The sequence below is a fragment of the Pteropus vampyrus genome, unplaced genomic scaffold (assembly GCF_000151845.1).
Source record: "Pteropus vampyrus isolate Shadow unplaced genomic scaffold, Pvam_2.0 Scaffold202, whole genome shotgun sequence".
In the NCBI taxonomy this organism is placed as follows: Eukaryota; Metazoa; Chordata; class Mammalia; order Chiroptera; family Pteropodidae; genus Pteropus; species Pteropus vampyrus.
In genome coordinates this window covers 1,697,001-1,709,640 of record NW_011888983.1, presented here as the reverse complement: position 1 = coordinate 1,709,640, position 12,640 = coordinate 1,697,001, and the positions used below count along the sequence as shown (strand labels likewise).

The following is a 12,640-nucleotide window of genomic DNA, read 5'->3' as shown; positions in this document are numbered from 1 at the left end:
GACTCCTATCATCTCAGGTTTATTTTTCCCCCAATTCTAGGGTTGCCTTACTCCATCTTGGGTCCTATACCACATGGAGACTGACCATCCCCCATTTCACAGCCCGCCTGTGCCAGAGAGTGACAGGCCTTTGCCATCTGACCTGGGAGAGGGATTGTCATCTGGACTTTATGAAGGAATCCTCCTTTGGTGGCAGTGTAGTTTTAGGTAAAGAGTGGGTAATTTCCTAGCCAGTTAGCAAGGGTGATGATTTTAGTCAGCAGGAACCTCTTGGGGTCTAGTGCGCATCTGTGCTGTACCCAGAATATCCTCTGGAATGTAACTTGCTCCTCCTAGTGACTTGCACTGACTCCCAGACTTTACAGGTTGCTCCTGTTCCTGCTTCGGATTCCATTCTCTGACCATTCCCTGACCCACACCATAGGGCGTCTGACTGAGCTTGCCATCAGGGGTGAGGTTTTTAATCTAACTAGTTTTCATCAGTGGGCTCTATGGCCTAGGCATCCCCACCCCCCCCCACCTGGTGGCAGATAGCAGAATTGCAGGCATAGTGTGAAAGCAGCCTAGACAATCGCCCTAGGGTTAGCACAGACTCTGGGCAGCTTGGAGATTTACCTTCCCTTTCCCTAATACTGTGAGGCTGGGAATGCCTCTGTGATGTTGTTTAGAAAGCTATTCCTCATCAGAACCACGAATCAGAGTTATTGCCTGTATTCTTTCTTTATTCTTATGCCCTATACCTAGTACATGCTCAATACATGTTTGTGATTGTTGATGATAAATATTAGAGATGGGGAAAGGAGGGAGTATGGTATGGTAGGAAGACCTGGTTTAAGAGTTAGAAGACCTAGGTTTTTTGTTTTCATTCGTCTGGTTTGTTTCCCTTCTTGCGTCCTCAGTTTTTTCACTTATAAAGGGATTAGACTAAGTCATAAAGATTCCAGCAACATTGTTGTGACTCCGGCTTAGGGGGATGATCTTAAAGGTAGCATGGTGAAGGTTTTGAGTCCAGTTTGCCATAGTCCTTACTCTTCCCTACTGTCCTATCCTGGCCAACTTTGTGCAGGTTGCCCACCTGGCACCATTAGGCATTTAAATCTATGACCCTTCTCATTTAGATAGTGCCTTAGATTTGTTGAGTCAATTGAGTTGTGTTTAGATTTGAAACCCAAATGATGGCTATTCATCATTATCTCCATTGGAGGGTACTAACTGTGTATCTATTTTCATTATGTGGTATAAAGTGCAGAGGAAAAACATAGTATAGATCTGCTCCCTGCCCTGAGCTGCCTGTAGGCCAGCTGGGGAGACAAATATGTATGTTTTAAAAAGCTTATAAACAACTCATTAGTGCTACTGAAACTGAGGGAGGAGAAAACACTGAGACCTGGGGCAATCAGGGAAGACTTCCTGGAGGTAGAAAGACGGAAATTCTACTCATTCCTCAAAGATGATTCCACTGAGATGTTTGTTCAAAGTCACATGGGTATGAAACGGGATTAGATGCTGGCATCATGTCTGCACCTTTATTGTCTTATCCTCTCAACTGTCATTTATTGTGCACCTATGTGTCCTGGGCTCTGGACTAGAAAGGTTTATATATTTTGTTCATTCCTTGTATGAACCCAGCAAGGTAGGTATTTTATTACTAGATCTCCTACTCAGATGAGGAAACTGGGGCTCAGAATAGTTAAGACACTTTCTCAAAGCTTCTCAACTAATAAATGGCAGAGTTAGGCATTAGACCTGTCCTCAAAAAACAGTCTTTTCCACAGTCTTTTCCCCACTGTATCATGTGTCTCACACCTTCAGTGTCAGCCTCCTTGGTGAGATGCACATACCTACTGAACTCTCCCGTAAGCAGAAGGGTAGGCTTGGCTGGTCTCCACTCAGCCTTGCCTGCCTTGCCTGTCAAGCCGAGCACATGGAGACTTTTTCTAGGCATTTGTTAGCAGCTCTGAGTAATAAATACCCTCACCTCCTTTTTCTCTACCCTTTACATTCTTCTGCCTTTGACCCTCAGAGTGAGTTCATTGGAGCTCCTTGGGCTGTGTGCGAACTGGGATTGGGATCTGTGGGCAAAGAAAGGCATTGGCATTAGCCTCAAGTTTATTCTCTCTGTGGGGTGCTGCTGCTGGTGGTGTGGGTGACTTGTAAAGAAGTGAGCACTGAATATGGAGCTCAGCTGAGCTGATTGATTATTGCTGCTTACTCAGTTTGACCTTCGCCAGGTCGTTTAGTCGCTCTCTATGTCTGTTTCCTTCTCTAATAAACAAGGAGTTGGCAGCATTTTTAGAGTCCCTTATGTCTTTAACACTTCATAATTTTTATTGTGTTCTTCATCCTTCTTTAAGCGTATTCTCCCTTAGTGATCCAATTTCCTTTCTCCCATTTTCTTACCCCATCTCCCCTTCCATTGGGGTCTCGCAGATAAATTCAGCATCAGGCTAATAACCAGGTCTGTAGGCTAAAACGATAACCTTTTCTCCATATTGATACATGGGAAAGGAATTCTTAGGGTCCACCCATCCATCACACTGTGAGCTCTGACCAGGCAGGGCTGTGTTTCATTTGCCTTGGTATCCCTACTTCCAGACATACAAGAGGAGCCTGGCAGAAGTGAGGGGGCGAACGGGGAGCTGGAGGAACTGTCTTGGGGGTTTGTGGATAGGGCGCTGGCTCCAAGGCTGTGAGATGGAGGGACAAGTATTTTTTTCCTTGCAGTTGGCTGTGCCCCGCCTCCTCCTCATTGCCCCGCCTATTAAGTGAGTCACAGGCAGTGCGCACCTGAGTCCTTACACCCGCCTGGCCACTGAATCAGGCCTTGGCTCTGTGTCTGGTGAGGTCTCACGTGCCAATCCTCCCAGGAAACCAGTAGGGCTGGGCTGCCTCACCCTCTGATGGGCAGATCAGCTGTTCCGAAGGCCAAGCTGGATGTGGCCTGGGCTCTGGGCCCCGCAGGAGGAGGTGAGTGGCCCGGGGCCCTCCCTGCAGGCTTCTAGCAGCCTGGGTTCCTGGGGAGGGTGGATGCAGAGGTGGGTCCCTGTCTGGTGGGCGGGCACTTCACAACCCTGTGTCTTCCCTAGGCGCAGGCCCACCTCGTGAGCAGCAGACCAGCCTGGTGGCTGGCAGCAGGACGCCCGCGTCTGCATGCTGAGAAAGATGGGTGAGGCGGTGGCCAGAGTTGCAAGGAAGGTCAACGAGACGGTGGAGAGCGGCTCTGACACCTTGGGTGAGTGAGGACATGGATTTCCAACTGCAGGGTGCCCCGGAAGTGATTCGTGAAATCATTTTAGAAATGAAATAGAAAGAGAAGATGAAAAAGACAATTTGGCACCCCTTGTCTTGAGGAGCAGTGTTTTACGGAACTTTTATTTCAGTTGTGTTTAGTTTGTGTGTATACTGGGTCCCAGTGTAAAACTTACTATGGGTCATAGTCAAAGAGGTTTGAAAAACACTAAGTGAGGGGTTTCAGCTGCCGGGAGCCTGTCTGCCTGCCCTAGGACTGCGGATGACTCTGAGTGCATATGTTCCCTTGGACCACGTGACAATAGCTGGCACTGCTGAGTCGTCCCATGTCCCAGGCCCTGTGCCGGTGCGTGAGTGTTGCCTTATTGGATCTTTACAACCTGCCTCTGATGGATGATCCTTTCCAGGCCTTGACTGGCCACGGTCTTCGGATGAGGAGATGAAGAGTCCAAGGGAAAGTAGGCTTTTTCTTGGTATCCCAGCTAGGAAGCCCCTTTTTACTTAGTGTTTCACTTGAATTTTATCTTATATATTTTTTTTGCTTTGAATTGGTCATAGCATAGGTAAATATCTGCTGGATTGACTATCTTGCCATGTGCAAGGATTAGCAGTGCATACAGTGCAATTACGTGTGTGCGCGCACACATGTGTGTCTCACCCACCGGATTGTAAATGGCATCTTAGAGCCTGAGGTGTGTTGTAGGAACCCAGAGGAGGGGAGCACCATCCTGCCTTGGGGGTGATTGTGCAGGTGGACAGAGTGGGATTTGAGTTGGGCCTTTGGCACACAGAGAGGAATTTCACAGGCAGGTAGGGATGTGTGTACCTGTCTTTCTGTAGGGATGTGTCTGTATCTGTCTTTCTGTCTTACAAAGGAGCATTTCTGTAAAGGCTTCTGGCTGAGCAAAGGCTCAATAACTGGAAACATAGAGTGTTTCTCTGGTCAGGGTGTGTCTGGAATGTAGGCTTCTAGGGCAGGGGGTGGTGGCCCAGGAAGTGGAGGAACACTAAGCTTTCAAAATGAGCATGGTCAGCCCCTCTTCCAGGAAGCCCTCAGCCCTACCTTGTCCACCCCCTGCTCCCTTCCTTCTCTGTAGCACTCCTTCAGTGTCCTTAGAGGGCAGGGATCCTGCGGTCTTTTACCCTCTCACCCCCAAGAGGCAGAATAGGGTCTGGCACTTTGTAAGCACCTGGGGATGTTTGCTGAGTCTCCGAGCTAAGGTAAGAGGAGCATCTCCTCTATCAGCAATCAAACTTAAAGATTGTCATTGGTTTTGGAGGGAGGGCTCTGGGAGGAGCCTTCAGATGATGAGTAAAGGAATTCCAGAACCCAGTGTTGGTCACTAATATGGTTGTACTCACCCCAGTGCTCAGGGCTCTCCACCACTAATATGCGGCCATTTGAGAGAGGATTCCCGGAGGCAGCAGTGAGGAGGCAGGTGTCCCAGGCAGGGGTAGAGCTGCACTTTAGCTGTAGGAGGAAGGGCCACTGCAAAGATGCTGCTTGGCATAGGGAGGTGATGAGAAATGGCATTTGGCATATGGAGAGCCTGGAAGACTGTGTTGAGTCTAGGAGTCTAGACTTCAATGTCAAAGGACCAGGGATGGCAAATTCAGTCGCCTCAGCAGGCCAGGTAGGGATTTCTGTAAACTGAAGACTGGATGCCCCACCTGTAGTGAAATGTGTAGGGAAGCTAGGGTAGCACGGGCTGTGACCAGCTCCTCTGCACTGCCTGGGGGCCATGCCCATTGAGGAACCTAAACCAGGCCTCCGGCTGCCCTTCTAGACCACCACAGTACCTGGGACTAGAATCCTGCCTGTTTGGCACCAAAGCCTGGGTCCTGTCCTCATTATGCTCCCCTGGGGTTGGGGGCAGATGGTTGGTGATTGCCAGGGTTGTGAGCACAGCGAAGGTCTAGTCACCTTGGGAGAGGACTTAAACCGTTTAGCCATGGTAGTCCTGGCCAAAGCTCAAGACTTTCATGTGTCATGTGGTGGTGACGGGGGCTGGATGATAGGGGTTTGGTTTTTCTACCTCTTCAGTACCCAGAGAAGCAGCAAAATATCAGACTAGGCCACTGTGGGTGCCTGCAGTCCTGACCCTTGGCAGATGGAGTTTATTAGGCCCCTATAATCTGAGGGGTCTCGGGCTTAAACAATTAGTACATATTGAGCACCTGCTGTATACAAGGTGCTAGGGGCTCTCAGGGCTATGAGCAAGAGTCCTGGACCTGAGACTAACCCACCACAGTGAGACAGAGAGCAGTGAGTGACACACAGCTCCATGCCTAGCCATGTCGGACAGACCATAGGTGGTCGTACCTCAGAGGTGAGAGAAGTTACTGGGTGTCAAAGTAGTCCAGGAAGGGTTTCTAGAGGAAGTGGGAATTGAAGTGGGTCTTGAAAGATGGGTGAGGTAATTCAATATGGTTCTCATGTAAAATAACAAACAATCTGAAGCAGCCTAAACAACCAGCACCACACAACTGCTTAAATAAATTTTGTTACAACTATACAGTGCAATTTATGTTGCCATTAACGGTGGGGCACAAAATTTCATCATATGCTTGAATGAAGACTGGCAAATTCCCATGTATAACATAAATTGGAAAGAAATAAACACAAGGATCCCAAACTATATACATAATAAGATGCTAATTATGTTAAACATGTATATGTACTTAGAAAAAAATTGGAAGGAAATAAAACAAGATGCAAATGGAAGTTATAAAATACTGTTCTGCATTTTTGGAATGTTCTGTGATGAACATATTGCCTTTATAAGCAGAGAAGAATAAGTTTTAGGGGAAGGACCCCCTGCCACTACAGACGGTAGAAGTAAAACACATTTCCTAACAGACAAGAGTGACCCAGCTAGTGCCTTCTCTAAACCCCTGGCCCTGAGAGTGGAATGGGCTCTCCTCCGTGTCTCTTGTGTGCAGCTCTGGGGCGCAGGCCCAATGGGATGGCTGTGGAGCAGCCACAGGGGTCTCACTGCAGAGTGGGCTGGGAAGAGCTCAGTTACAAGCTGGCTCTCACCTTGCTCAGGGAAGTAACCGTGGTGCACATCCCTCGCCCCACCCCCACCCCCACCCCAGGCACTCGTGGGTGTGCCTCCCGAGCCAGGCTTGCTCCTCCTGCAATCCGAGCTTTGGATCCTAGCCCTTGTCACCCTGCTCCAGGCCTCTTTATTTCTTCCCACCCCAACCCCGCTCCGATAAGTGGGCTCCTTTCCACCTGGCCCTGGTCTGTCCTTCAGCTCGAGTTGAAGCCTCTTTCCACTAGCCCTTCACCTCTCCCAAGCATCATCTTAACTCTTCCAAAGAGTTGGAGGAGTCAGGGATTCTGCACTTCTGCTGAACCTGGCTGTCCTCTCTGTTTCCCCCTTCTCTCCCCAAGTTAGCTCTTTCTCTTTGTAAATACCCCATGCCTATCCAGGCTTCCCTCGGTCCCTCTCACCCTTGAGGGCCCTCTCTCTGACCTCACCCTTCCCTCCCTGGCCTCAGACAACAGTATATCCAGCCAGTAGGCTACCAGGCCAGGCTGCTCCGCACCCCAAGCCTCTCCAGGGGAGAGACTCACAGATCTGCTGTGTGTTTTGGGGGTGACTTTAAAAAAAAAAAAACAATGATTACTGCAGCAGAGTAGGATTTGGAAAGGCCTGGGAGAGTGTAGGAAGGGAGGGCACAGCTAGCTGGAATAGGGGCTGCAGCAGATATGGGAAGCAGGAAAGACCAGCCTGGATTGGGAAGGAGAGGAGCCAGCATTTATCTGGGACCTGCTGCATGTCAGGGCTCAAACGTTTGATACCTCTTTCCATCCTTTATATAGTCTTTTGTACTTTCTGACTCAGGATTCCTGTCTGTGTTCATTTCTAAAAACTTCTGAGCCATTAGCTCTTGCTACGTTGCTCTCCCCATCCCTCGAAGCTGTGTATTTTCTTTCTCTTTCTGTGCTGTGTGCTGAATTTCCTCAGACCGTTGTAAGCATTTTACTGGTTTGAATTCATTTAAGCTTCACAACAACCCTGTGACTCAGGTGATATTTATATCCCTGTTTTACAGATGGAGAGACTAAGGCATGGAACATTTTTTCTCTAGTGTTTCTCAGTGTTTTGTTTCATAGCACGAGAGTATCCAGCTGACAAGGGCCATGTTGCTTCTGGAGTAAGAGTTGCCCCATCTTATAGATACTGGAGCTAAGGTTGAGAGTGTGAGTGATTTGCTCGCGACACAGCTGTTTAGAGGTGGAGTCAGGGTTCATTACAGGTGTGTGTGGCACCTAGTCCTGCCTTTCCAGACTCACCCTGCTGACCCCATGAGGGGTGGAGGAAGGAGACCTGAGCAACTCGAAGCTCCCTCTTCCCACCTTTACACTTGCCTCTCCCCTCACACTGTGGTTGATAGCCTCTTGGAATCACAGTTGCCCTACCCCATTCCTTGAAAAGGGGGAAAATAATCAGAGGCTAATATCCGCCTGGTCATTTAAGATGTCTTAGGTAGAAGCGAGAAGGTGGGGCAGACCCCCATGGAGCAAATGTCCCTGTCAGTTCCTCATCTTTTGCACAGCTTCCTCGAGGTGGGTTTGGTGTAACTGCTCAGGGTAATGGGATACTGGTTAAAGATGCATCCTCATGGGCTCTACTCCAGAGCTTCGAAAAAAGAATCTCTGGGGGTGGGGCATGGTGATCTGCATTTTATTTATTTACTTTATACTTTAAACTTATTTTTATTTATTTTCAATTACAGTTGACATTTGGTATTATTATATATTAGTTTCAGGTGTATAGCATAGTGGTTAGACATTTATATGATTTATGACGTGACTTCTCCGTTAAGTCTAGTACCGACCTGGCACCATATATAGTTATTACAATATTATGGACTCTGTTCCCTATGCTGTACTTTACATCCCATGACTAGTCTGTAACTGCCAATTCGCATTTCTTACTCCGTTCGTCTTTTCATCCAGTCATCCTACCCCACCTCCCATCTGGCAACTATCAATTTGTTCTCTGTATCTATGGGTCTGTTTCTGTTTTGTTCGTTTATGTTGTTTTTTAGATTCTACGAGCCCCACAGATGATCCATGCCTTGAACTATTTATTTATTTTGTTTTTTAAATAATATTTTTATTTTAAGAACAGTATTAGATTTATAGAAAAATTGTGTAGATAGTACAGAGAATCCCCATACACACCATTCCCGTTTCCCTTGTTAATAACATTTTACATTAATGTGGCACACCTTTTATAATTAATGAACCAATAATGACACATTATTATTAACTAAAGTCCATATTTTATTCAGGTTTCCTTCGTATTGAACTAATGGCCTTTTTTTGGTGTAAGGATTCTCTCCAGATTCTCACATTACATTTAGTTGTCATGTCTCCTTAGACTTCTCTTATCTGTGACAGTTTTCAGACTTTCCTTGTTTTCAATGACCTACCTTGACAATTTTGAGGAGTACGGGTCAGTTATTTTATAAAATGTCCCTCACCTGGGATATGTTATTCATTTATCAAGATATAATTTACATAAATGAAATTTACCCTTTTTAGTGTACAAGTATGAGTTTTGATAAATACATACAACTGTGTAATCACCACCGTCACAAGATCCAGAACCTTTCTCATCACCCCCCAAAATTCCCTTGTGCCCTTTGCAATCAAATCCTCTCCTGATCCCCAGTACCTGGGACCCACTGATCTCTTTTCCATCCTTATGGTTTGTCTTTTCTATACTATTATGCAAATGGAATTATACAGTATGTAACCTCTTAAGCCTCATTTCTTTCACTTTAGCTTAATGTATTGGAGATTCATCCATGTTTTGTTCCTTTTTATTACTAAATGGTATTACATTGTGTGGATGTACCATGATTTATCATTCAGCTGTTGAAGGATCCTTGGGTTGTTTGCAGTGTTTTAAGATTATAAAGAAAGCCTATAAACATCCACATACAGGTTTTTACATGAATCAGAGTTTTCATTTTTCTTCGGCAAATACCTGGGGGTGGGATTGCTGGGTTGTATATCGTAAGTGTATGTTTAACTAGATAGGAAACTGCCACACTCTTCCAAAGTGCTTCGAGAGTTCCCATGCCTTCACATCCTTGTCAACACTCCATATGATTTTTAATTTTATACATTCTTATAATTCAATTACATTCTGTAATTATATCTCATTGTGGTTTTAATTTTCAGTTCTATGATTAATGAAGCTCAGCATCTTCTCATGTGCTTGTTTGCCATCCACATATCTTCCTTGATGAAATGTCTCTTCATGTCTTTTGCACATTAAAAAAAATGGGTTGTTTGTTTTTTTATTAAGTTTTGATGGTTCTTTATTTATTCTGGGTGCGTGTCCTTGATCAGATATGCGTTGTGCTAGTATTTTTTCCATCTTATGCCTTGTTTTTCCATTCTTTTTATAGTGACTTTTGAGGAACAGACATTTTTAATTTTGATGGAGTCCAATTTTTCATTTTTCCTTTTATGGATGGTGCTTTTGGTGTTGTATCTAAGAAATCTTTGCCTAACCCAAGGTCACAACAATTTCCTTCTATTGAATCATCTGGGGATACTGGTTAAGCATACAGATTCATGGGCCACACTCTAGAGCTTTGAAAGTAGAATCTCGGGGGGTGGGCCTGATGATCTTCACGTTAACAAGAACTCTGTATGATTGATTCTTCTCTCTGCCTTGAATTTTGAGAATCACTGGCTTACTACTATGAATGAAAGAGAATTAATATGAACATAGATATGATCTATCCCCAGGGACCTGAGCAGCTGCCAGGCTGGGAGCTGAGATAATCAAGCGGGGAGACCAAGGCTAGTGAGAAAAGGAACTTGCTGCCTCTTTTCCTCCTTTCCCTCTCTCCTTCCCGGGTTCACCCACACTTTGGCCAAGTGCTTTTCTCCTTCTGTACTTGCCAGCAGATGGCGCCTTGTCACCAGCTGAGCAGGTGGCAGGAGAAGCTGAGCCAGGGACTTGACTATGCTGTTCCTGGGTGAGTACCCAGGTCCTGACAAGGGCTTCCACTTGCCCCCCAGCTCACGTCCTGTATCTACATTCTCGGATGGTCCCCACAGGGATCTGATTTTTCAGTCCCTTTCTCGAGTGAAGGTACTCAGGGGCACTTGGTGTATATTCACTAAGTGGGATGATATCTTCCCTTGGGTCAAAACTGCTGCCAGCTCCTTTTTCAGCACACACACATTGAACATCTACTGTGCGTGCCCCACCTGGAGGACTCAAGTGTCCAGGAGTGCCCAGTCAGAAGGGGGAGGCGTACACACACACACACACACACACACACACACACACACACACACACACACAGAGTACTCTCACTAACCCCCCAATCCTGAGGGAGGTGGGCAGCCAAGCCAGGACTGTGGTGGGAGCAGCTTTTCAGGCCTGATGGGGTGATGGTCTCGGCCCTCGGAGGGGCTTATTGGCCTGCAGTTCCTGGCCCTGAGCCTAGGAGGTTGGTGCTAGAAGGGACTGGGGTGTGTGTTTTGCTGCGATGGCTCTTGGCCTGGGGAGTCCTGAGGGTCAGCCAAGCACAGTCCAGCTCTGCAGGCACAGAGGAGAGAACGAGCTCTCAAGGGGCAGCCGTCAGCCTGGCTGGGGTTAGCGGTCTGTTCACCACAAGATCTGGAAGATCAGATCTGCCGTCCTCAGCTCCCTGCCTCTCAACTAGGGAAGACGCCAGGGGAGGGGACAGGGATACACGTTGCAGAGTCCCTGCTGCTCTCTCGACTCTGCTTCCTGCACAGGGTAATGGAAAGGGTGGCGACTGGAGGCCTCTGCCTAAAACTCCATCTGGATTGGGGGGTCCTCATCTCTAGCAATTCTAGGGTTAGCCAATATAATCTAACAGAGCTCCATAACTATCTCTCTGGTTCCACAAGATGCTGTGCCAGGGAAGCAGGGACCAGGGGACCAGAGGACAGGGTGGGAGGAAGCCTGGTTTCTCACTGTTCACCCTTTGGTCCTTGTGCTTGGTGTACTACTTACATGTAATACCTATTATTTTTTAATTAAACGTACATATTTTAAAAAGTATTTCTCCAAGTGCAAATGCCTGGGCTGATGCCATCCCAAGAGCTGCCTTCCAATATTGAGCTGTTCTCTCCCTCCACAGTCCCTCTGTACCTGCGGCTTGGGGTCTAGACAGGCCCCTACTAAGCCCTTTGCTGACTGGGTCACAAAGAGGCAATGCCAGACCACAGCATGGTGTGAAAGGTTTGCAGAAACCCCCACTTAACCCCCTTCCTCACCTGCCTGAACAGAGAGTTCATTCCTACTCACCTGGACACGGCTCTCTGTGTCTACCTTTCCAAGGCCAGTTCAGAAGCAGTTCGAACTCCACAGGCACTCTGGGCATGGCTGACACTAATCACTCGCCTCTGAAATGAGAAAGGCACCCCAAGTCCAGGCCCTGCATTTCTGTACCACAGACTGCCAGTGCTATGGCAGCCTGTACTAGAGAGGCCCTCTGGCTCTCTGAAAGCTCTATGGATTTTCCTTTCTGTACTGGTTATTTGCCATACTGGTTATTACCCTCACACACCACCTACAACCAGGGGCTCACCTCCACCCATTTCTTTGTGCTGGCACATCCTACAGATGCAAGACCTCCTGATCCTCCTCAGTGTTTACCTACCACCTCTGCTACTACAGCCACTGTGCACAGCTTGCTTTCTCCAGAGCCCAAGGATCAGGAAATGTCCATGTTCAGAGGTACCCAGGAGAATGGGCTGGCCCTCCTGGCACCCTGGTTTGACATATGAGAAGGCTGATCCACAGAGATGCAAGGTGACTGCCAAGGTCATTCAGTAAGGTCTCGACTGAGCTGAGACTCAAGTCCAGCCCTCTTGACTCCCAGGCCAGGGCTTCTCCCACTACCCCACAGTCTTCTCCTGATAGTAGATGTATGGGCTCCCCAGGAACCTGCCACTTGCCAGCTTTCCTTACCCTCACCCCCACCCCACCCCTCAGTGCCCCAAGTAACCAGCACCAGGACGATTTTCCTGGAGGATGCCAATGGCTAGGTATATCCTTAGAGAAGCACGTGCACACGTGTACCAGGGATGCATGAAGGAATGTCCATGGAATGCTGCTTGTGACAGCCCTGTATGACTGCAAGCAGTGGCATGGATTGATACATTGTGGATGGTTAGCTGGTGTCTCGAGGCTTTTTCAGGACTGTTTAAGGCAGTGGTGGGACAAGACCCCAAAAGCCCTAAGGTTGTGGCCCGGGTCTGTCTGTTGGGGGTCCCTGAATCCCCTTCTGGAACTTTGGAAGCTCCAATGTTGCTGAGCCCCACCTGCCCCCATCCAGCCTGCTGTGGACCTCAGACTTCTGGAGGGAGGAT

The 12,640-nt window shown here is 47.6% G+C and overlaps 1 protein-coding gene across 8 annotated transcripts in view; it reads left to right on the top strand.

Annotated features, from left to right (window-relative positions):
* Nucleotides 1-12,640, top strand: part of LRRC20 (leucine rich repeat containing 20) — a 76,497-nt gene that overhangs the window by 20,153 nt on the left and 43,704 nt on the right. For 7 of the 8 annotated variants that reach the window (XM_023537845.1, XM_023537846.1, XM_023537843.1 and 4 more), the window contains exon 2: nt 3,087-3,232. In XM_023537845.1, the coding sequence (XP_023393613.1) occupies nt 3,151-3,232 (82 nt within the window). In that variant the 5' untranslated portion in view covers nt 3,087-3,150. Of the gene's footprint in view, nt 1-2,724; nt 2,968-3,086; nt 3,233-12,640 lie in introns of all 8 variants that reach the window. The other variant, XM_023537844.1, reaches the window with a different exon arrangement.